The sequence below is a fragment of the Mytilus californianus genome, unplaced genomic scaffold (genome assembly GCF_021869535.1).
Source record: "Mytilus californianus isolate M0D057914Y unplaced genomic scaffold, xbMytCali1.0.p SCAF_1, whole genome shotgun sequence".
Classification (NCBI taxonomy): Eukaryota; Metazoa; Mollusca; class Bivalvia; order Mytilida; family Mytilidae; genus Mytilus; species Mytilus californianus.
The window spans coordinates 113,506,628-113,531,983 of record NW_026262581.1 but is presented as its reverse complement, the minus strand read 5'-3'; the positions used below and the strand labels follow the sequence as shown (position 1 = coordinate 113,531,983).

The 25,356-nt window shown below is 31.3% G+C and overlaps 1 protein-coding gene across 1 annotated transcript; it reads right to left on the bottom strand.

Annotated features, from left to right (window-relative positions):
• Positions 1 to 977: 977 nt before the first annotated feature.
• LOC127731014 (ras-related protein Rab-10-like) lies at positions 978 to 24,744 on the bottom strand. Its single transcript, XM_052239736.1, has 6 exons — positions 24,383 to 24,744; positions 18,615 to 18,675; positions 12,299 to 12,437; positions 10,716 to 10,805; positions 8,555 to 8,656; positions 978 to 6,852 (listed from the first exon to the last, which is right to left on the bottom strand). Exons 1-6 carry the CDS (start codon positions 24,507 to 24,509, stop codon positions 6,775 to 6,777), a joined length of 597 nt encoding a protein of 198 aa, XP_052095696.1. The 5' UTR covers positions 24,510 to 24,744; the 3' UTR covers positions 978 to 6,774.
• Between the last annotated feature and the right edge of the window lie 612 nt (positions 24,745 to 25,356).

The following is a 25,356-nucleotide window of genomic DNA, read 5'->3' as shown; positions in this document are numbered from 1 at the left end:
TCCAGGATAGTTTAAGAAAGTTGTTAAAATTTTAAAAACTTTAACCACAGAGTGAATGTAATGTTAACTGGCAGAAAAACTAAGTCCATTTATAAGTAAAATACGGAAAAAATGGAATTTTTTTTTTACAAAATTTACTTCTGGATACTAGCTTTTAATCATAAACAAGCTTCTGTCCAAGTTTGGTACAAATCCAGGATAGTTTAAGAAAGTTGTTAAAATTTTAAAAACTTTAACCACAGAGTGAATGTAATGTTAACTGGCAGAAAAACTAAGTCCATTTATAAGTAAAATACGGAAAAAATGGAATTTTTTTTTTTACAAAATTTACTTCTGGATACTATCTTATGATCATAAACAAGCTTCTTTCCAAGTTTGGTAGAAATCCAGGATAGTTTAAGAAAGTTAAGAAAGTTATTAAAATTTTAAAAACTTTAACCACAGAGTGAATGTAATGTTTCCTGGCAGAAAAACTAAGTCCGTTTATAAGTAAAATACGGAAAAAATGGAATTTTTTTTTTACAAAATTTACTTTTAAATATTATCTTATGATCATAAACAAGCTTCTGTCCAAGTTTGGTAGAAATCCAGGATAGTTTAAGAAAGTTATTAAAATTTCAAAAACTTTAACCACAGAGTGAATATTTGTGGACGCCGCCGACGACAACGACGACGCCGACGGAATGTAGGATCGCTATGTCTCGCTTTTTCGACAAAAGTCGAAGGCTCGACAAAAATGTAGAAGGGACTTCTCCATGACCTCAAAACTTATTTATTGGGATGTTATGGACCATAAACCATTAGTTTGAATTTTGTAATACCTCAACTTTAAAATAGGCATAAATGTATATCTTAAATGATCATTTTAAATTTCACTGAATGTTTTTGTATGTGTCCATTTGTCAAGTTTAGTGAATAACTTGACAGTGTAGTTAAATGTGTATTTTCCATGAAGCAAATAAGCAATATATGTGAAATAATATATTAAAATTCCTTTATTAATTATAGACATGAGTGTAATGACAGTATCTCATAATTTACATCACTGGAGATTTATACAGTGATGTTAATAGCATATAAAAAATAATAATAGCAGTTGAAACTTAAATATCAATAATACCTACATGTGTTAACTGACATACAATTTAGTTCTCATTGGTAACAATGAACACAGACCTGCCATAATTTGCTTTGTTTAACCAAGTTAATGTCATACTAATGTAAGGATTACAGAATCAAATTATTATGAATTATTCATTCTTAATCTAGTAAAATTTCATCATAAAGGTTCAGTCTAAAATCAGTTCAAATTTTTTAATCTGTAAAACAAAACATAATGCTTTGATGCAAAATGAATTTTCTGTTTATAACTAAGCTTAAACGGCCTTCAAAATATATTCAGATTTGTCTTTGTTTATGTAACCCATGACAAATTAACACAGAAATCTCCAAAAATTATACCCAACTATTACCCAAAAAAAAAGCAATAAAAAAGCTTTGCATTAAGAAATTAATTTCTTTAAATAGTTAAGTAATCAAATGATGTTACAGCATTTTTTCAAATTAGAGTCCTTGGAGCTTGTCATTACCACATCTGACAACGTGTCATTGGATTACACTACTTCAATGAAGATGGATCAGTTATATAAAAATAATGTGCAGCTTGAAAATTAGGTAGATGATGCATAAAGCAGTCATCAATTGGTCATTTAAAATATGAATTAAGTGTTCTTATTTCATTTCCATTATTTCAGCATTAATGAAATGTCTACATTCAAAACGCAAGACCACATAGTAATCTGAGAAAGAAATCTTGAATACTGTATCACTTCCTCAAAAAATAATTAGGAATTTTTTTCTTTTGCTGTGAACACTACAAACAATGTAATGACAAATGAAATGGTTCAAAAAATGAAAATCTTTATGGAAATGTAATAAAAAAAGCTTGGCTATAGAAAACTATAAATAAAAAGCTCAAATTACCTAATCAATTTTACATTATTGATGCCCATCATCCATTTTTGGATTAATTATTGAATTTATGGATTGTATTTCACAAGTTTACCAATGTTTTCTTTCTCTAGAGTCTAACAACTACCAATGCAGATAAAATCAAAACAGGCAACAATTAAATTGGATCTTTTTGGGGAATAGAATATATGTATGTCAAACTCATCATAATTTGTGTCCCCCTTTCTGTTTCCATGGGAGACAGCTCCATAATTTACATATCCCTTTGTACAAGAATATAGAATACACAAAATGATAATGATTCATTAAAATTACAAGCAGACCATAAGTTATATTGTGTTGTTCTTTCAGACTCTTCGTGCGTCATATTAAAATAATCATAGACTTAAAATTTAATGGAAAATATCAGTTTATCCTACACAATTTCAAACCTACAACCATTCTTGTCTAAAAAATACATGTTGTGCATAGGTTGACAGCTGGCTAGTAAATGCCATTCAAAGTCTGATAATCTAAATAACTCTTTCTTTTAACGTATAAGAGTGGATTATCAATGAATATATTCTTTTTTTAATTTTTAAATAATTTTACTTTTCAAATAATGTTGCATAAGAATCATCATTAAGAAAATCACTTATGATAAACAAAAATACAAAATTTCAACGTAACAAAATGATAGAATAAAATTTCATCACTTAGACATATTCTGCATGATATTGATGACTATCTGTAAAATGATCAAGTGTACATACCAAGTTTCATAACATTACAGCCCAAATATCACAGCAAATAATAAACAAGTCTTCTGGTTGAAAAATATTTGATGTTTTCTATTCAGTATTTTAGTTATTTTGTAAATGCTTATACTATGTTAGTTTATATATATATCAAATATACATATCTACATATGAACATCATAAAAAGATGTATTTCATTGTTTCCACATTTCATCAAGATGGCCATTTCATCAACAAATTGTCTCTTCCTTTTTTAGTTACAAAAATAAACAGGGAATAGAAACTTCAGAGTAGAATACATTAGTTTTAAATACCCTTATCAAAATGTATTCACTTATCATAGATCATCCAGGTTGGATCATAACCTTTCACTTATATGTGTTACTATTGTCTTTAATTGATAGAGACTTTTGCATCACTGTTTTGCAGTAAAACCAGTAAAACATTAATAAACCAGTTACATAATAATTCTTATCAATGGGAACAACATGCAATCTTCTTTTCAGGTATTACAGGAAATTTCAAAGGCTATTATGTTGTACAGTGAAACCTCTCAAAACCGGCCGCCCATTGGACCACGGAAAACACCCTTTTTGCGGGGGTGGTCGGTTTGTGGAAAATTGAAATCATCAAGAGTTACTTCCCTTCATTATGTGTTTTGAGTATATTTGAAAATGTATTTTACTTTAATCAAAATATAAGTTTTCCTCTGTGAATTTTAGTTGTGTATATCATATGTGTCATAAAATACATCTACAACTTCTATTCTATAATAAATTATTTTTTTTTATTTTGCAGAAAATAAATAAAATATACCATACTTTAATGGTATTTCTTTAACAGTTTATCAAAATGTTCTACCAATTAATACTGTAAATTCAGAAATTATTGCGAGGTTTTTATTAATGCGAATAATGCGACTGGTTGAGTAACGCAATAATAAGAAATCGCATTCCGAAATCTTATACACATATCTTTATGCAGATGATTCTGAATTCGCAATAATTAATCTCGCATTTTTGTCTCTTCCTCTAAAATCGCAATAATAAATGCACGCAATAATTTCTGAATTTACAGTAGTAACATGTAATAACATTTGTAAATATCTTAATTTGTCATAGCATAAATAGCTTGGGTAATGAAATAAATGTGACAGGTGAACAGTAATCAGTCGGTCGGCATGACTGTAGGTATCTGGTTTAAAGGGTGGCCTGTTTTATAAGGTTATATGACCATTTAATTGAACACAAATCGACCGGGACTTCTTGATCTGGCCTGTAAAACTAAATACCAATAAGTAAAAATATCCTTACATTTGTTGTAAACATGATTTTGGATATAAATGAAATCAGTTTTGAAGCAGTTATTATATAAAGTAGACTTTTGCAAATATTTCAACCGAGCTGGCATACAGTGTATATATCTACTTGATATCAACATGAACTTATGTATGGTGTATTAAGTAAACAATGAAAATATAAACTTCTCATTTTGTAAAAACTCTGAACTTCAGAATTCGGTTCAGCATCTTTATACAATTTTGGATTTAATTTTGTTTATCCTACATTATACTTTCCTGAAGAAAAAAATTATGATGAACAGTTGTAATGTTATATTTGGCTTCTGAACATAGTATTAACAAACAATGGTCAGTATAATATACCAGATGAAGATAAATTTAATATTTTACAATTTATTACTAAATTTTTTTTGAAGTGACAAACATATTAGAGATTTCAGAACTTAATATGTTTGAAAGCAATATGATAAGTTATTTAAGGAAAGAAATGTGTGAAAGGGCTGGAAGGCACTAGTTCATATCTTTAATATGTAAGATTTCCATTACATATAATATGCATTCCAAGATTAGTTGGTTCAAGAGGACTTTAAACCTTGTCCCACCTTTTCCTAATAATTTTCAGGAATAGCTCAAATTTTTAGTGTGTTCTTTCAATAAAGATTTTACCAATTTGAAAATTTGGAAATGTTTGTGAAAAAATTTTCCCTCACAGCTTTAAAAAAATATATATATATTAACAAGCACATAATTTTTCATTAAAATATTACATACATCTATGCCTGACAAATCAATCATTAGAATAGCATTGCAGAGTACAATGTTCATATCTGCACATATTATACATGAATACATTAAACATTCTAAATCAACAAAATCTGCTTGTAAGTCAAATTGAAAATTATATTGTAGTCAAAAACTGCTAACAGAATTAAATGCAAATTTTTCAAGCAACAGTTATAGCATGTATAGTGTGAATTTAGATTAGTGTCAATAACAATATATTGTTCTGCCTTATGCAGCATTATACTTCCATTAAAACATACATTGTTACCAGTGGATGCACATCAAATAGGGGAACCACCTAAGGAGGCAATTTTTGAATTTCACTTATATTTTCATAATACATGAGAGTATTTTGACACCAGCAGATAGTTTAGATTTTGAAACTGTCTTCCCATATTTATATTTGAATGGAAAAGCCCTACATTGTATTTGGAATCTTTTGCATTATATAGAAAATCATGTTGTAACGGTTTGTAAGGAGAAATGTTGGTAATGCAAATTTTGAATCCCAATGTTTTTTCATTTAGTGACGCAAAATCAGACCCAATTTGCACATTTATTAAATGCTGAATTTAGGACATATATAGTCCTGACATATGAAAATAGGAAAGCTGTCAGGAATACTATCAAACATCTTAAGCAATAGTTTGTATAGTTACATTTTTACAGTAAGATGGTCTATAAATAAGAAAAACATACCATCATATTTTCAAGTTTGCCTTTTATAAACTTCTTAATTTTCAGCCCTAAATTTCCTATCCCTGTTGGAAAATATTGGTCAGTTCTTAAGGGGCATTAGCTGTCAAATTCATGTTCACCGATTTGACTCAAATTCTCATATTTCGTGTGTATTTTAGTCTAGACGCCACCTATTTATTCATCAAGGTGACCCCTGAAGACTGCCAACAGTCATATAACCGATATAAACATAAATATAGATATAAATAGATAGCAAACTCATGCTATTGGATTTTTCTAGGTCTGTTTGATTTCATATTATAGGTTAAAAATATATGTTAATCATCGTTTTTACCTGTATAAGAATGAGCTTTTGTGGATCGAATCAGTCAATCAAATGGTTTAACCTTGTTTCACTTTCAGTGTTAACATTCTATTCCTTTTAATAACTGAACACGCCTAATTCATGCGTAACCCATCTTTAGCTAAGGGGTTAAATTGAAGGTCACATGAATACGGATTCAATGAGGTCGAATTATTCACTTGCAAGTAAATAATTCATCAGTGATGTTTCTTAGCTTATTTTGACAAAATGGAACCAAATTGGATGCTAAAAGCGAATTATCATTTCACTATTTCACTTTCATTAATGATTGCACCAAAAAAAAATAATCATATTTTATTTTTTTTATATCTTGTAGCTAATGCCCCTTTAATACTTTTAAGCATTTCAATCTTTGCATAATTATTGCACTGTATATTTTTTCAAGATAGAAAAATGAAGTTGGAAAATAGCAAAATCTAAAGACAAGTAATTTTATCACCCATTTCTGAAGTATAACAAGTGGACAAAATCTTCGGACTATAGTATACAATGTTTGCAACATTTAGCGTTTTGTTCATATGTCATATACCATTACATACCATTCAAATTCTTAAAAGATTTATATTTTTAGAAAGTCTAGCAACCAGTGTGGTGTTTTAAAAATACCAAGTACCAAAGATTACTGATTTAGTTATATTGTGAAAGAAATGCTTTATGTAAAGTAATTTTATGAACCTTCTGAAACAGATATGATAGTAATATAAATACAGTTTTCACATCTCATTGCTAAGCTGTCATATTAATCATAAGTTTTTAAAATAAAATAAGCATGACAACTGCTTTTAGAAACATTTGACAAGGTCATTTCTGTCACCATGTAAATGACAAAACAGTAAGATGATTAATGTAAGAACTGTTCTCTGATGGAATAAAGAAGGTACCAGTATAAACTGATACCATTAGAGCACTGTTGGTTACTATCAACAACAGCCACCTGATGATTGCTTTTTTGTAGTCATATCTACTCCTTGTCTTGGTTCCATTTCTCTGCCAGGTGTCTAAAGAAATATTAAATTCAAAAATGAGTAAATAATCAAATAATAATGATGGTGGTTAATTAGTTCCATGTAGTGTATTTCATAGGCATTTTATTAACTTTTATAAATCAAATGTGTTTCTATTATGTGTAAGTATTTTAAAATCTATCAAAACCAAGAAAAACATTTTTTTCCAAGTAAAAGCTCATGTTAAGATAGTCATTTTATTGCTGTTTTAATCTGTTTTTTTGTTTGTTTTGAGTTGTCTCCAATTTTCAAGAATGAATACAAGATAAAATAACAATTACACAGACATACATTAATATGCTTTTTCATTTTTATGTTCAACAAGCATTCTGAGAGTATTGCATGGCAATACATAGTCCCCTCCCGGTTAAAAATTCATAGTCTGGAACAAAATGCTAACTTGATCTACAACTTATCATGGTGTAAACTATATAACAAATATCAAGTCATCAAGCATGACGAAAAAAAGTGTGGAAAACTGATTATTTGAGTGAAGGACCATAACTCTGAACAAATTCATCAGAACGGAACAAAAGTCAAACTTGATCTGTAACTTGTCATGACAAAACTATACACCAATTATCAATTCAATATGTTCAAGCATGACCAAAAAAAAAAGGACAGAAAACTGATTATTCGGGTGAATTTTCTAAATCCAAGGACCATAACTCTGCACAAAATCATCAGACCGGAACAAAATTCGAACTTGATCTGTCAATTGTCATAATAAAACTATATACAAATTATCAAATCAATATCTTCAAGCATGATAAAAAAAAGTGTGGAAAACTGGTTATTTGAGTGAATTTTCTAAGTCCAAGGTCCATAACTCTGAAAAAAATCATCAGACCGGAACAAAATTTGAACTTGATCTGTAACTTGTCATGATTAAACTGTATACCAAATATCAAATTAATATCTTCAAGCATGAAGAAAAAAAGTACAGATAACTGATTTGCCGGACTGACGGATGGACAGAGTGCAAACCTAAAGTCTCCTTCAACTTCGTCGGTAGGGGACTAATAAATACAAAGATGTCATTTTCCAGGTCAATGGTATAAACATTTCGTATGAGCTAACTGACATTAAAACAATGTATAAATGATAAACCCATGGAGGGTATTCAACAGTTTGCATTTAATTTCAACTGATCTTGTCCATATTTCTTTAAACAAATTTCCAAAAGCTAGCAGTACTTAAATTTTAATTACAAGAAATCAGCTGTAAAATTATCCGCAAACAGGGATTTCTGTATTTTGAAGGCACTTTCTATTTTGTTTGACCTGCCGAGTTCTTTGCCTTCAATATGATGTTTAAACTCCATTTTGTTATCAGTAACATACATATTAAAATTTGAAAAGCATTGGTGGAATGGTTCATATGTTATTGCATGGAAATGACATAAAGTGCCAATTTCCAATCTATCAAGGACCATAACTTCTGAACAATAAAGGTGAAAATCTTCAATATTGAACTTGACCTCCATTTTGTCGTCAGTAACAAACATATTAAAATTTGAAACGCATTGGTGGAACGGTTCATAAGTTGTTGCACTGAAACTGTTGGCAGCCTTTTCCTGCTTGCAGTACTTCACCAACTTAAAAACTAGATTTTTCCTACAGAAAACCTTGTTAAAAATGCCCACTTCAATCCTCCTAATTAAGCTTTTGAATCATCCTATAAACTACTTTAATACCTTGTTCAAAATTGCTTGTGCTAGGTCCATAAATGCTTTTTCTACATTTACATTAGCTTTAGCACTAGTTTCTAAGAATGGTACACCATGTTCTTTTGAAATCTGAAAATAACCATTAGGAATTAAAATAAAATGTTCTGCTGGGCGCAGCTTGATACGACCGCAGAGGTCGAACCCTGAACAGTTGAGGCAAGTATGGACACAACATTCAAGCTTGATACAGCACTGAATTTGGATTGTGATTAAATATTTGACACAGCACAGGTTTCTGACACAGAATGAATGTGGTCTAAGAACTTAAAAAATTTTTATTTACCTATTCAAACCATATCATTATTATTTGCTTTTATATATAAATCAGAAATAACCAATTTAAAATAGAAATTTTAAAGAAAAAAAAATCCCCCCCAAATTTTATGAACCCCCTTATGATTCATCACCCCCAAACTCAATCCCAGCCTTCCCTTTGTGGTATGGTACCTGCAGTACAATTTCAGAGAGATCCATACACTTGAACACAAGTTATTGTCTGGAAACTAGAAAAATGCTTGTTATTTGGCCCCTTTTTGGCCCCAAATTCCTAAACGTTTACTGAAATTACCCACAAACTAAAACCCAGCTTTCCCTTTGTGATATGGAACCTTGTAGTACAATTTCATAAAGATCCATACACTTGAACACAAGTTATTGTCTGGAAACTAGAAAAATGCTTATTTTTGGCCCCTTATTCCTAAAATTTGGAGGCAATTACCCCCAAAATCAATCCCAGCCTTCCCTTTGTGGTATGGTACCTTGCAGTACAATTTCAGAGAGATCCATACACTTGAACACAAGTTATTGTCTGGAAACTAGAAAAATGCTTATTTTTGGCCCCTTATTCCTAAACGTTTTGGGCAATTACCCCCAAACTCAATTCCAGCTTTCCCTTTGTGATATGGAACCTTGTAGTACAATTTCAGAAAGATCCATACACTTACACACAAGTTATTGTCATGAAACTAGAAAAATGCTTGTTTATGCCCCTTTTTTGGCCCCTTTTTCCTATAATTTTGAGACAATTACCCCCAAAATCAATCCCAGCATTCCCTGTGTGATATGGAACCTTGTGGTACAATTTCAGAGAGATCCATATACTTGAACACAAGTTATTGTCTGGACACTAGAAAAATGCTCATTTTTGGCCCCTAATTCCTAATATTTTTAGGCAATTACCCCCAAAATCAATCCCAGCATTCCCTGTGTGATAAGGAACTTTGTGGTACAATGTCAGAGATCCATACACTAACACACAAGTTATGTCTGGAAGTTACAAAAATGCTGATTTTTGGCCCCTAATTCCTTAACTGTTGGTACCATAACCCCCAAAATCAATCCCAACCTTCCTTTTGTGGTATGGTAAAATTTCATAGAGATCCATCCACTTAAACTAAAGTTAGAGTGCGAAAAAACAATGTGTCTTCGGACAACGCCGGACGACGACGACGCCAACGTCATAACAATATAGGACCGCAAAATTTTTTGCAGTCGTATAAAAATAGATCTCCCATCTTTGAAACACAACAGAAATTCATTTAAGTTTTCCAAATGGTCAAACTGAATCTTTTGATATGTGCTCAACTAGAATGTTTACTGAGTTGAACTAAATCTAAGATTATGATTTAGTTATTGTGAAAAATCCATTAAATTCACACTTATTCTGCAACTTTTCTTGTACTGATGAATGAGATTAAGCTAAAAGTAAAGATATGTGTGCTTTTTAATAGCTCCTTGAAATTATAACTTGGATTTTTTTAATTACCTCTTCCTGCATGTGAAATAATATTAACATTCTGATATCTTTAAACCAATAACAATCAAAGAATGAAGAAAAGTGCATTTTTATCAGCTTCTTTCAGCAATATTAGCTGAACCATTTTACTAAACATTTTTATATTTACTTATAGAAGATTTATTCCTTTTCTTCATTTTACATTGTAATCAATATCAATCATTTGATAACCTTTAAAGACTGTGTCAGATTCTATCTTTATCAATATTGCCAATGCAGCACCCTAGTTTCATCTCATTTAGTTTTTACTGTGTCATATATGTGATAAACTGTAAAAAATCATTTGTAACAGTGTAAATGAGAATCAGTGTATTTTACTGTAATACTACTTACAGCATCTCCTCTATCTTTTGACACTTGTCTCTTACTATCCATGTCACACTTATTTCCCAAAATCATTTTTTCTACATCTTCATTTGCATGCTGTAAAATAGAAAACAAATATTGAAGTTATTTAAGAAATGATAATGTGATAGGGCAATCTATTTTTTTGTTGTTGTTGTACACATATAACACTTACTAAAAAATGTTATCATTATAATATTTTGACTGTTTTTTTATCTATTTTTAGTCTTGGCAATGATTTATAATGCTTTTTTTAATACATTGTTTACAATAAAGCACCAAACTAAAATGTTTACATATTCAAATAAACTATTAACACAGAGATATGCCTTGCCTTTGTGTTGTTTTGTTGGTAAACGCAAATGTTGAAATTAAAATAGCAATACTTTAACATGTAAGTTATGGAGCCAAACAATCTCCATCGAAATGAGATGTGCCAATGCTAAAACAACTGCATACCAAATATCATTGACCTACTACTAATGGTTCCCCATAAACTGACCTAATCACAATCTAATAAATGTAAACTAAGCAAAAGTTTCAAAGTCAATAGACCATGACCGAGGGGGCAGGTCCTAATAATTTCCATGGAAATGAGATGTGCTAACGATAATACGACTGCATACCATATACCATTGACCTAGCACTAGTGGTTTCAAATTCTTTTCCTTGTTTGCAAAAGAATATTTATCAAACAATAACAAAATAAATGGGGAATATTAATGTGTCCATGGGACACAGATGATGCCCCCGCTTGCATATCATATAAAGTTATAAAGGGACATAACTGAAGAATGGTAAAAGTGACACTACCCAAATTTGTACTTGATCTGAGTTTTGTGGTAATAAGTATTGTGAATAAGTTTCATAACATTTGGTTGAGGCAAACTTAAGTTAGAGAACGGCATAACTCTAGAACAGTAAAAGTGACACCATCAAAATTCAAACTTGATCTGTGTTTTGTGGTAATAAGCATTGTGTATAAGTTTCATAACATTTGGTTGAGGCAAACTAAAGTTAGAGAACGGAAACGAAAAATTCAGCAATTTTTCCATTTTTAAAGGGGCATAACTCTAGAACAGTTAAAGTGACACCACCAAAATTCAAACTTGATCTGTGTTTTGTGGTAATGGTTGAAGCAAACTAAAGTTAGAGAACAGAAACCAACTTCAGGATGTACGTACGTACAGACAAGGGTAAAACTTAATGCCCCCTCCGCTACGGCCGGGGAATAAAAATATATATAAACTCTTGTCCACTTACAAATATTTTTTAGCAAACTTAGTATGAGAAATTAGGGTTGTATAAGGCAATAAAAAATTGAAATGGGTGCATTTATTTGTGTATAATTATGATGAGTAGTAAATGTATGTACATGATGTATGACATGTATGAGAAGCAATATTAAACAAAAATTAATGATTGTAAAATGAATATTAAAGGAGTACTGAAATTTTTTCTACACATGTACTTCAATCCATTACAGTTTTTTTTTCAATCCTTCAATATAAAATTTTCACACAGAACCATGAGAATTTTCCTATAATTATAACAATAATATTTCCTCTTACCTCATCAATATTTCGTAACCATTTAGTAATATTTTCAAAAGTTTTATGATTTGTTATGTCATAGACTAGCATAATTCCCATTGCTCCTCTGTAATAGGATGTGGTTATTGTGTGAAATCGTTCCTGACCAGCGGTGTCCCTAAAATAAAAAAAAAATAAGACATACATTTACCATAAATCAAAGAGCTGAAAGCTCTAAGTAATAAAATGCTTCGCTGGGCGCAGCTTGATACGACCGCAGAGGTCGAACCCTGAACAGTTGGGGCAAGTATGGACACAACATTCAAGCTTGATACAGCTCTGAATTTGGATTGTGATTAAATATTTGACACAGCATAGGTTTCTGACACAGAAAGAATGTGGTCTAAGAACTTCAATTTTTTTAATTTACCTATTATGGTCCAATGTCCAAAATCAAAATACATGGTTAGATTCAGCATATCAAAGAACCCCATATATTCAATTTTTGTTGAAATCAAACAAAGTTTAATTTTGGACCCCAACTTGGACAAACTTGAAAACTGGTCCCATAATCAAAAATCTAAACACATGTTTAGATTCAGCATATCAAAGTACCTGAAGAATTCAATTTTTGTTAAAATCAAACTAAGTTTAATTTTGGACCCTTTGGACCTTAATGTAGACAAATTTAAAAAACGGGACCCAAAATTAAAAATCTAAAAACACGGTTAGATTTGGCGTATCAAAGAACCCCAATAATTCAATTTTTGATGGAATCAAACAAAGTTTAATTTTGGACCCTTTTGACCTCAATATGAACCAATTTGATAGCGGGCCCACAAATAAAAAATCTAAATACATGGTAAGATTCAGCATATCAAAGAACCCCATATATTCAATTTTTGTTGAAATCAAACAAAGTTTAATTTTGGACCCCAATTTGGACCAACTTGAAAACTGGGCCAAAAATCTAAAATCTAAATACACGTTTAGATTCAGCATATCAAAGAACCCCATATATTCAATTTTTGTTGAAATCAAACAAAGTTTAATTTTGGACCCCAACTTGGACCAACTTGAAAACTAGTCCCATAATCAAAAATCTAAACACATGTTTAGATTCAGCATATCAAAGAACCCCAAAAATTCAATTTTTGTTAAAATCAAACTAAGTTTAATTTTGGACCCTTTGGACCTTAATGTAGACCCAATTTAAAAAACAGGACCCAAAATTAAAAATCTAAATACACAGTTAGATTTGGCATATCAAAGAACCCCAAATTGGCCCAATAATTCAATTTTTGATGAAATCAAACAAAGTTTAATTTTGGACCCTTTTGACCTCAATATGAACCAATTTGATAGCCGGCCCACAAATAAAAAATCTAAATACATGGTAAGATTCAGCATATCAAAGAACCCCATATATTCAATTTTTGTTGAAATCAAACAAAGTTTAATTTTGGACCCCAATTTGGACCAACTTGAAAACTGGGCCAAAAATCTAAAATCCTAATACATGTTTAGATTCAGCATATCAAAGAACCCGATATATTCAATTTTTGTTGAAATCAAACAAAGTTTAATTTTGGACCCCAACTTGGACCAACTTGAAAACTGGGCCCATAATCAAAAATCTAAACACATGTTTAGATTCAGCATATCAAAGAACCCCAAGAATTCAATTTTTGTCATAATCAAACTAAGTTTAATTTTTGACCCTTTGGACCTTAATGTAGACCAATTTAAAAAACGGGACCCAAAATTAAAAATCTAAATACACGGTTAGAGTCGGCATATAAAAGAACCCCAATAATTCAATTTTTGATGAAATCAAATAAAGTTAAATTTTGGACCCTTTGGACCTCAATGTGGACCAATTTAAAAATGGGGCCCAAAATCCAAAAACTTAATACACGGTTAGATTCAGCATATTAAAGAACCCCAAGAATTCAAGAATAAAACCCCATTGAAATTGATCAAGAAATAAGCAATTTATACGAAGTATCTTCTTTTGCACAATACTGTGCAATTGAATATTTCTTGCTATTGCGCAATACTGTACAATTGACAATTTCTTGCTATTGCGCAATATTGTGCTATTGGATATTTCTTGCTATTGCGCAATACTGTGCAATTGAAGATTTCTTGCTATTGCGCAATACTGTGCAATTGAAGATTTCTTGCTATTGTGCAATACTGTGCAATTGAAAATTTCTTGCTATTGCACAATACTTATTATATAATAATTTACACATCCTGTTTGGTGTGTATCTCCTACCATATCATTATTATTTGATTTTAAATATAAATCAGAAATAACCAACTTAAAATGGAAAATTTTAAAAGAAAAAAAAAAGGAAAAAAAAAAAAAAAAAAAAAAAAAAAAATCACCCCCCCAAATTTTTTGAACCCCCTTATGATTCATCACCCCCAAACTCAATCCCAGCCTTCCCTTTGTGGTATGGTACCTTGCAGTACAATTTCAGAGAGATCCATACACTTGAACACAAGTTATTGTCTGGAAACTAGAAAAATGTTTATTTTTGGCCCCTTTTTGGCCCCCAATTCCTAAACGTTTCGGGCAATTACCCCCAAACTCAATTCCAGCTTTCCCTTTGTGATATGGAACCTTGTAGTACAATTTCAGAAATATCCATACACTTACACACAAGTTATTGTCATGAAACTAGAAAAATGCTTGTTTTTTGCCCCTTTTTTGGCCCCTAATTCCTAAAATTTTGAGGCAATTACCCCCAAAATCAATTACAGCCTTCCCTTTGTGATATGGAACCTTGTGGTACAATGTCAGAGAGATCCATACACTTACACACAAGTTATTGTCTGAAAGTTACAAAAATGCTTATTTTTGGCCCCTTTTTGGCCCCTAATTCCTGAACTGTTGGTACCATAACCCCCAAAATCAATCCCAACCTTCCTTTCGTGGTATTGAACCTTATGGTGATATTTCATGGAGATCCATTCACTTAAACTAAAGTTAGAGTGCGAAAACCAATGTGTCTTCGGACGACGCCAGACGACGCCGGACGACGACGACGACGACGACGACGACGACGACGACGCCAACGTCATACCAATATACGACCAAAAAATTTTCAATTTTTGCGGTCGTATAAAAATGACGCCATTGTCTCTCATATTAGGATATTTTTGATGCAAGTCTTGATTTTTACTTAATTTACCTACTGAATCTTAGGCGACGTTCAGTTTATGGTAGGTAGGGTAACTGATAGAATAGATATGAATTGTTTCCACAATCTATAGCGTTTTTATTTGTTTGTCAAGATATATATATATGTGTGTGTGAAGTGAAAATAACTACTAGTTGTTCTGCTGTACATAGAAATAGCTCAAGACTACCTGAACAATCTACAATATTCAAAGTAATATGTGAATTTGTTTCCCTTATTTGTAGAATTATTTAACAAAATGATTATGAAGAGCCTGTAGTAAGAAAGCTCTTATACCAAACATAGTCCTTATTCAAGAGATAAGTTACAGGTGACCTAGTGACATAATCACATTGTTATTTCAGTTACCTAAACATGATCAATTTTAAGTAGATTTAGACAATAGTATTGTTATACTAGTTTCACAATTACAAACAAAGTGACACCATTTATACAACTTTATTTCATTGTGAAGAGCCTGTAGTAATCAAGCTTACACTGAAATCTTAAAATAACAACATAAATTATTGCAAAATTATTTTTTTTCAAATGATTTAATGTTTAGTACCGTAGTCATTTATTTCAAATAATTCACCTGTAATAAAATAAGGAGATGGGGTGTGATTGCCAATGAGATAACAGTCTGAGGTACTATCTACCAGAGTCCAAATTATGTGGCTGTTGGCAGTTATAAGTCACTTTCAGACCTCAACAATGTACCAAACCGGTTTATTGTTTTCGTGTACCACAAGAAAAAGAGGAGTTGTGGCCAGGTGCTGCCAGGATTTAAAACTATTAGAATTACACAGTTTTGTCTGCATTCAGAGAAAATTTCATGGTGTAAACACAGCTATTTTTGTTGGTGTATATTAGATGAACCTTAAAGGTGGATTATCAGATTATTGGTCCCAGGAATATTAAAGTGATTGTTGATTTTTCAAAAATAAAAATATGCACAAAGAAGGAAATATATCTGATTCCTTGTGAAAATTAAAAGATAGAACATTGTACTTTAATGGATTTGGTAATTTAATTTCAAGAATGACAACATGTATGATCTGTTACCATAAGTGTAAAGCTACTGTTTATTATGTTTATGGTTGAACTGCATCTTTGAACTTTGTCAACCAGTCATGATTTACTTCTTAAGCTGTGTAAGAACCTTTTTGTAATTGAAAATTGGTCTGCCATGATCACGATTTCTACATTATTCTGAGTTCCTGACAAGTTCAAAATTTAGCACATATGCAGTTTACAATACCCAAAGATCAGGAGAAACAACGATTTTGATTGGCTGATCACAGTTGTCTCCCTTGGGAAAAGTTTGAGAAAGTTTGAATTTGGGAACAGTAGAATTTAACAAAATCGTGGTTTAGAGGACTCGATCACAATCGCGCAATCGTGACAAGGGGTCAAACTTGAGTATTTCACGCCTGAATCGTGCAAGTTGGCAGGTATGACAGGTTAAGAAATTAAAGAATGAAAATTACAAATTTAAGTCTGTTCCAGTTGTATTTCCAACAAGATGATTGAAAATTGCCCGACGGTCACGAAGGTTAATGACCGCCATTTTGTACACAACAAAACATATTGAAGGGAGACAACACCATCTGTTATTTTAAAATGTACATTTGCAACGCTGGAGTTGTCTTTCTTTTACCAATGTATGAGCATACGAACATTCACTTTAAGTATGTAAAATACGGAACCGAGTTCCGAATGCGGATTAGAAGTCTGGTCAATGGTATGAGAAAATTGACTGCGTCATTTTCTAAAAACAGATGGTATCCTAGTACTAATGAGTAGGTTGATAGTACATGTATATATACAATGTATACACTATTCAGGCTATTAGAATTTAAACTTACTTTATACAATATACAAACATCTTTCAATTCCATGAGGGATATATGTGCTTAAGATTTGTAGCTACAGTTCACATATTGCATCATCTACATGTATATCAAACTTTTCTTAGAATCTAGGATTTTAATCTACCTATATACATAATGTGTTCCAAACTAAATTTTAAGAACAATATCTTTTTATCAAACAGAAAACTAATAGAAAATTTCTAAAAACATTATTCATACATGAACCTACACGACTACAGATTTAAAATAGACAAAATACCGATTTTGACAATAGAACATATATTATGATGAAATTTGTCTTGGGGTCCAGCTGTTTGAACAGCAACATTTCAGTCTCCAGACAAATATTTCTAAACAAAAGGAATATCTTATTAAACAATGCCAGGTATATAACTAGTGTCGTTGTAACCATAAACCCTATTGATAGCTTCTGTATTATTTTTTTTTTCATTTTATTTCTTTATGGTTTCAAAAAATGAGAACTTTTCCCTATCAATACATACTCCATACAATTCAGTTCAGTGCCCTGTAATACTTTTTTTATTTATCATAATCTACTAAATTAGTCATTAATGATTATTTAACAACATTACTTTTCAAATTTGAATAATTGTTTCTTCATAGTTAAAAGCTCTATACATAAAATGAATGTATTTAGTATGCACATGTGGGATTGGTCATTAGAATCAACAGAAATACAAGGTTCTTCAATTGGTACATATGACTTGAGTCTTGAATCTTCAGAAATGTACAATCTACTCTACAGTCATTTGATAGTAGTTTGTAATTTAGACTAAAACTACATTTTTTAAAGCATTTTGAAATTATATACATGTACTGTGACCTTAAGTTGATCTGTATATATATATATAAAATAAACTGTAAAAACTTCCTTTTCCTTTTAAGTGCTTTTCACTTCTCAAGTTTTGTAATAATATATATATAAATACACACTTTCAGAAAATACAAATACATTGTAGTCATGTTGGTAATACCAAAAGTTTTATTAAAACATCTTAAATCTTCTTTTTATTACAGAAGTCAACAAGAAGTCACAAAATACAATCATTGTAAAACATCTTTTTTGTACACTGCAAAAATTAACATTTATTAGAACTTCACTAGAAATTGAACAATAAACTTTTTTTCTTGTTTAAATTTGGGATTTTTTTAATGAATATTTAATTCCTGTTGCATTTTTTTTTACATAAATCAAAATAATTCTGTGGGAATCTATTCAATAGGCACTAGCCTTGTTAATAATATAAGTGTTCTGTATACAATACTTACCATATTTGTAATTTAATTTTCTTTCCTCCTAATTCTACAGTTTTAATTTTAAAATCTATACCTGCAAAATAATAAAAAAGTTGTTTAGAACATTAATTATTTGTTGTGATTCTACATCTATGAGTACAATAGTAGTTTGGATTTAGTTTCAAATTCAAATCATTGCATATTTATTTCTTTGTTAAATTTGTTACTTTTGTGAATAACAATTCAATATATTATGAACTGAGCTACCTGTATGACTAAGATGAATTCATGTGAACTAAGCTACCAGTATGATTAAGATGAATTCATGTGAACTAAGCTACCAGTATGACTAAGATGAATTCATGTAAACTAAGCTACCTGTAAGACTAAGATGAATTCGTGTGAACTAAGCTACAGGTATGGCTAAGATGAATTCATATGAGCTAAGCTACTGGTATGGCTAAGATGAATTCATGTGAACTAAGCTACCAGTATGGCTGAGATGAATTCGTGTGAACTAAGCTACTGGTATGACTAAGATGAATTCGTGTGAAAACTTGCATGTCCAAGAGCATAATACATTGCTTTGCCAAATACAATGTACCTCTTGTGTATACCAATTACAGCTATATTAACCTCATTTACCTACAGAGATGCAGCTAATTGTCTGCCCTGACGGACCTAGGGGCAGAATTTTATAGGGTCCGGCAAATGACATCTTTGTATTGGACCAAATGATTGGCAAATATTTTTACTGTTTGGGGCTGTCAAAATCAAAATTTCTGTTGATCCTAGTCAACTTGGCTTCCAAATCAATTATGTAGTTTAAAAACATTGAAAACAAAAAGTTCTAATGACACATGTATTCCTGGTAATAGGTAAACGTGTTGAAGTAAACAGATTTCCATCTTCTCTGCGTTTATCCTATTAGCTTAAGTCATGTGATCATAATTATTTTCGTATTCCTCAGGATTTATCTTTACACATAGCAATGAATGAAAACGAAAGTAAACTTCCGGTAAAAATATTGAATAGAAGCATATTTTCAGCTTCTTTTTGATAGCTGAGGAATAATTCTGATAATTACAAGATTCAGCTAGTGTTATCAGGAGGCGTCCCTCGAACGCACAGTTCATGCAATGACAAGGTTGGGCGGTAAATACGACCCTAGATAATACTCCTCAAGTGGTCAATACTAGCAAAACGGGTAGATTGAAATTTTCATTGTGGTTTTTACTATTTATTGAAGTAAAAACTTGATAAAAAGTAAGATATAATTAAACATGTTTCAGCTTATATAAATGAATGAATTTGATGTGTTTCATTCATTTTTAACACTTATACTCACTAATTTAATCCTGATGAGTTATGATATTGCATAATTTAGATATATAAAAAAAATGGAATACTAATTATTTCAAAATTTATAAATCAAGATTTTTTTTATTGAAAATGTATGATTTCTACAGGTAAATGAAGTTACAGGTGTCTTATTACCAATCACCTGGCACTGCTAGGTTTGAAAATTGAATTACTAAAACAGCCCCCAAAAAATGTTGACAAAACATGGGTTGAAAGTAATAAAAGTGATATTTGAAGGCTCCCTTAAACAATAAAATATTTCCTGTCTATGAATTCCATCATAAAAAAATCTTCTTCATGCAGGAAATGAAAAGTTTGAAGAACCTTAACTGATATGGCTTCTGTAATTTATGGTTTCAAACCAAATAAAATGCTCCGCTGGGCGCAGCTTGATACGACCGCAGAGGTTGAACCCTGAACAGTTGGGGCAAGTATGGACACAACATTCAAGCATGTCAAGCTTGATACAGCACAGAATTTGGATTGTGATCAAATATTTGACACAGCATAGGTTTCTGACACAGAATGAATGTGGTCTAAGAACTTAAAATTTTTAATTTTACTTATTCAAACCATATCATTATTATTTGCTTTCATATATAAATCAGAAATAACCAATTTAAAATGGAAAATTTTAAAGAAATAAACTGCTTCACTGAGCGCAGCTGGATACGGGCGGTCCGCAGAGGTCCAACCCTGATCAGTTGGGGCAAAAATGGACACAATATTCAAGCTTGATACAGGTCTGAATTTGGATTGTAATTAAATATTTGATATATAATAGGTTTCTGAATAAATGTAGTCAAAGAACTTGAAATTGGTTACGGTATATGAAAGATTTCTTGCTGTTTTGCAATACACTGTGCTGTTGCGCAATACTTAGTAAATCTGTTGTCAGACTTTAAACAAATAAAATCTTATAACTCTGAAATGCAAAATCAAAAATTTATAAAAATCAAAAGGGAGCTTACAAAAATAGATATAAACAATTTACCAAGGTCTCATAAAAAATGCTGAAAGCATTTTTGAGTTATTGTCCGAAAACTGGAAAATCCCCCTTTTTGTAATGAATAAAACCCCATAAATATATATTCTGAAATTTATAAAAATCAAAAGGGAGCTCATGTCGATAGAAATAAACAATTCACCAAAGTTTCTTAAAAATTGGTGAAATTGTTTTGAGTTACTGTCTGAAAACTGGAAAATCCCCCCTTTCTTAATGAATAAAACCTGAAAACTCAGAAACGGTAAATCCGAAATTTATAAAAAACGAAAGGAGGCTCACGTCAATAGATATGAACAATTCACCAAAAGTATCATGCAAATTGGTGAAATTTTTTTTGAGTTATTAACAGAAAACTGGAAAATCCCCCCTTTTTTAATGAATAAAACCCCAAAACTTGGAAACGGTAAATCCGAAATTTATATAAAACGAAAGGGAGCTCACGTCAATAGATATGAACAATTCACAAAAGTTTCATGCAAATTGGTGAAATTGTTTTTGAGTTATTGTCCGAAAACTGGAAAATACCCCCTTTTTTAATGAATAAAACCCCAAAACTCGGAAAGGGTAAATCTGAAATTTATCAAAAACGAAAGGGAGCTCACGTCAATAAATATAATCAATTCACCAAAGTTTCATGCATATTGGTTAAATCATTTTTGAATTAATGTCCGACAAGTTGATGACGGACGGAGGGACAGACGGTCAGCGGTATACCATAATACGTCCCGTAAACGGGCTATAAAAAAAGGAAAAAAAATCGCCCCCTCAAATTTTTTGAACCCCCTTATGATTCATCACCCCCAAACTCAATCCCAGCCTTCCCTTTGTGGAATGGTACCTTGCAGTACAATTTCAGAGAGATCCATACACTTGAACACAAGTTATTGTCTGGAAACTAGAAAAATGCTTGTTTTTTGGCCCCAAATTTCTAAACATTTAGGGCAATTACCCCCAAACTCAAACCCAGCTTTTCCTTTGTGATATGGAACCTTGTAGTACAATTTCATATAGATTCATACACTTACACACAAATTATTGTCATGAAACTAGAATTGCTTGTTTTTTGCCCCTAATTCCTAAAATTTTGAGGCAATTACCCCCAAAATCAATCCCAGCCTTCTATTTGTGGTATGGTACCTTGCAGTACAATTTTAGAATGATCCATACACTTGAACACAAGTTATTGTCTGGAAACTAGAAAAATGCTTATTTTTGGCCCCTTATTCCTAAACGTTTTGGGCAATTACCCCCAAACTCAATTCCAGCTTTCCCTTTGTGATATGGAACCTTGTAGTACAATTTCAGAAAGATCCATACACTTACACACAAGTTATTGTCATGAAACTAGATAAACGCTTGTTTTTTGCCCCTTTTTTGGTCTCTAATTTCTAAACTTTTGAAGCAATTACCCCCAAAATCAATCCCAGCATTCCCTTTGTGATATGGTACCTTGCAGTACAATTTCAGAGAGATCCATACACTAACACACAAGTTATGTCTGGAAGTTACAAAAATGCTTATTTTTGGCCCCTAATTCCTTAACTGTTGGTACATGTACCATAACCCCAGAAAGCAATCCCAACCTTCCTTTTGTGGTATTGAACCTTATGGTAAAATTTCATAGAGATCCATTCACTTAAAACTTAAGTTAGAGTGCGAAAACCAATCTTCGGACAACGACGACACCAACGTCATACCAATATACGACCGAAAATTTTTTTGCGGTCGTATAAAAATATATAAGGTGGTACCTTTTACCTTTTCATAATCAATTTTTACATACAAATAGTACAACCACCTTGGCATTTAGCACCAAAATGAAACCTAAAGACCCTATTTGGAACTTTTTTACTATATAAGACAAAAACAAAACCAGTGCACAATATAATGATTGCAATGCTTATAGAAAAGCCACTTGACAAGTTCCCTTGGCAGGGACAAAACAGTTTCTATCTTTTACTTTAATATTTTGTACTAATAAATCATTGCTAATCATGGTTTATTAAGAATCTACAATAAAAATAGAATGAGAACATTTAAAATGACTTAAACACTTTCATTATTTCATTACTAACAGTAATTGACAAGGTAGAGAGTGGTTTTAATAGTTATAGTAATGTCCACTCAACATTTCAATCAACCAGTATTTGCCAGTACTTCAATGCCAGTATTTAAATTAAACAAAAAACAAAGTATCATTTAAGTTTTCTTAGAGTATATTATTTTTCATTTTAGTTAATTTGTGAACACAAATATTTTTTTGACGTAAATGTAGCTTGCCAATGTCTATGTTTTTGATCTAATTGTTCTTACATATGCCAATAAGACAATTGCAACTATCCATAATGTTAATGGATAGTTATCTTATTGGCAAGTGTAGTACAACATTCTCATTTATTTATTTGATGTTGCAGGATAATTTAAATTTAATGTGGTCTCAGTCATTAAACCACCCCATTGTCATATCCTTATTTAACCTGGTCACTCTAGTCAAGGTTTAAAGGTGTATCTTAATCCAATTGGGAACTTTTTAATTATTTCCATAAAAAACGACAGTTGATAGGACTGGCAAAACTGTCTTACATGCAGCATCACCCAATGTCTGTCAGGAAAAAAAATTATCTGCATCTCTGAAATAACCTACTCATACAAGAACTTTATAGGCCAATCTTTTTCTTTTTTTCAGTAAATTCTGAGGTTTTTTTTCTTTTTGATTGAAACTGTGTTAGTATTTGGTGCTAAAAAATCAAATCAATTAACCTGTAAATGACTTGTTATCTTGGATGTATCATGGAAAGTTGTTTTATTATCACCCTTACTTTAAGCAGTTGGTCAGAGAATAACAATCAAATATATTGTAGCTAAATGTAATCATGTGTCATAGATGCAATCAAAACTATGTCAGCTATTATTCTCTTAACTTTATACATGTATCATTAAAACAACAACAGAAAAAAAGCCTTCATTAATACCCTTCAAATTCTACATCTTGACTGACTTAAAACTGAATAGTTAAACTATTCATACTAGATGACAATATAAACAATAAGCTAATTGATTACGTAACATTCCATGCATCTTAATATCATCGCCTGGTTCTCCATTAAATAGCATGATGGTGTATCCATTTTAAAATTAGGGGAGATACAAAGCTGCAGAATGAGATTTGAAGTTCTGCATTTTTGTTTTTCTGTTATCCAAAAACCAAGAAAAAACGAGACATTAAACATTTCAATCATTTCACATTAACAGTTATCTCCCCTTTAAACAATAAGCGACAGAGACTCCGCTGAAACTAAAGTTATTAAGACCTTAGTATGGCTAGTAAAAAAAACACTGGTCAATAAGATGCATGTACAATGTATGAGTCATCATCACCTCATCAGTTCAATCACTAGGTATCAAATGAAGTGTTTTAAACATCAACACTCACCTATTGTTGATATAAATGTTGTATTAAAAGCATCGTCTGAAAATCTAAATAGTAAACATGTTTTCCCTACTCCAGAATCGCCAATTAAAAGTAACTTAAACAATAAATCATATGTCTTTTTCGCCATAACTTGAAGAAGTGTTTTTGGTTTGATAAAATGGCGGTCTGATTTTCCTTTTTTCTTATTTTCTGACGATTAATTCCTGTGTTTAGCTGTCAAGATTCTGACTGACGTTCAACATGGTGTTGTTCTTGTAAAGTTAACAATATTGGACTGTCTATTTTAGGACAATGATTAACAAGCAACTGATCGACCGATCAAAAAGTAAATTTTCCGTCTGGTCACGTCACTTCCTACTGGGTCATTAACAAGGGAGATAATTTTTTTCAATCTCTTTGCAACTTCCGAAGCAAAATCGTAAGCTCTCCGGAGTTTCCCGAACTACTGCGTTTGATTGCCGAGTCTACGATCGTCGGACCTTATCAGCGGCTCTTGTTGGTTACTTTATCATATTCTGATTATTCAATAATATGGTGCTACCTTGTAAGCTCCCAAAAGTTATATATTGATTACGAGTTTTATTTTTTTTGTCTTTTAAAATACTTGCCAAAGCTCATCATACTTTTTGGAAATATATAAGTATAATCGGTTAGGTTTTTCCAGAGACAAGTGCCGGTGTATATGAACAGAGGCGTATTATATATCTCTGATAACTTTGAACTATTTAGTGAGAGGACATAATCTATATAGCGGACATTGAAGTTAAATGGTAATGCTAGCAACTGTTACATTTGTTTTCCCTTTCGTCACAAGTATTAAGCAATTATGGATGACCATGTTAATATATGCAAGTTTTCAGCGGTATTAGCTTTTCTGGAGTATGATAGCGCCAGGTCGGAAGTCTTGGATTAGCTACAACTCCTTTGAAGGTCAGTTTGTTTCCAATATATTTTTTCTACTCTGTATACTACAC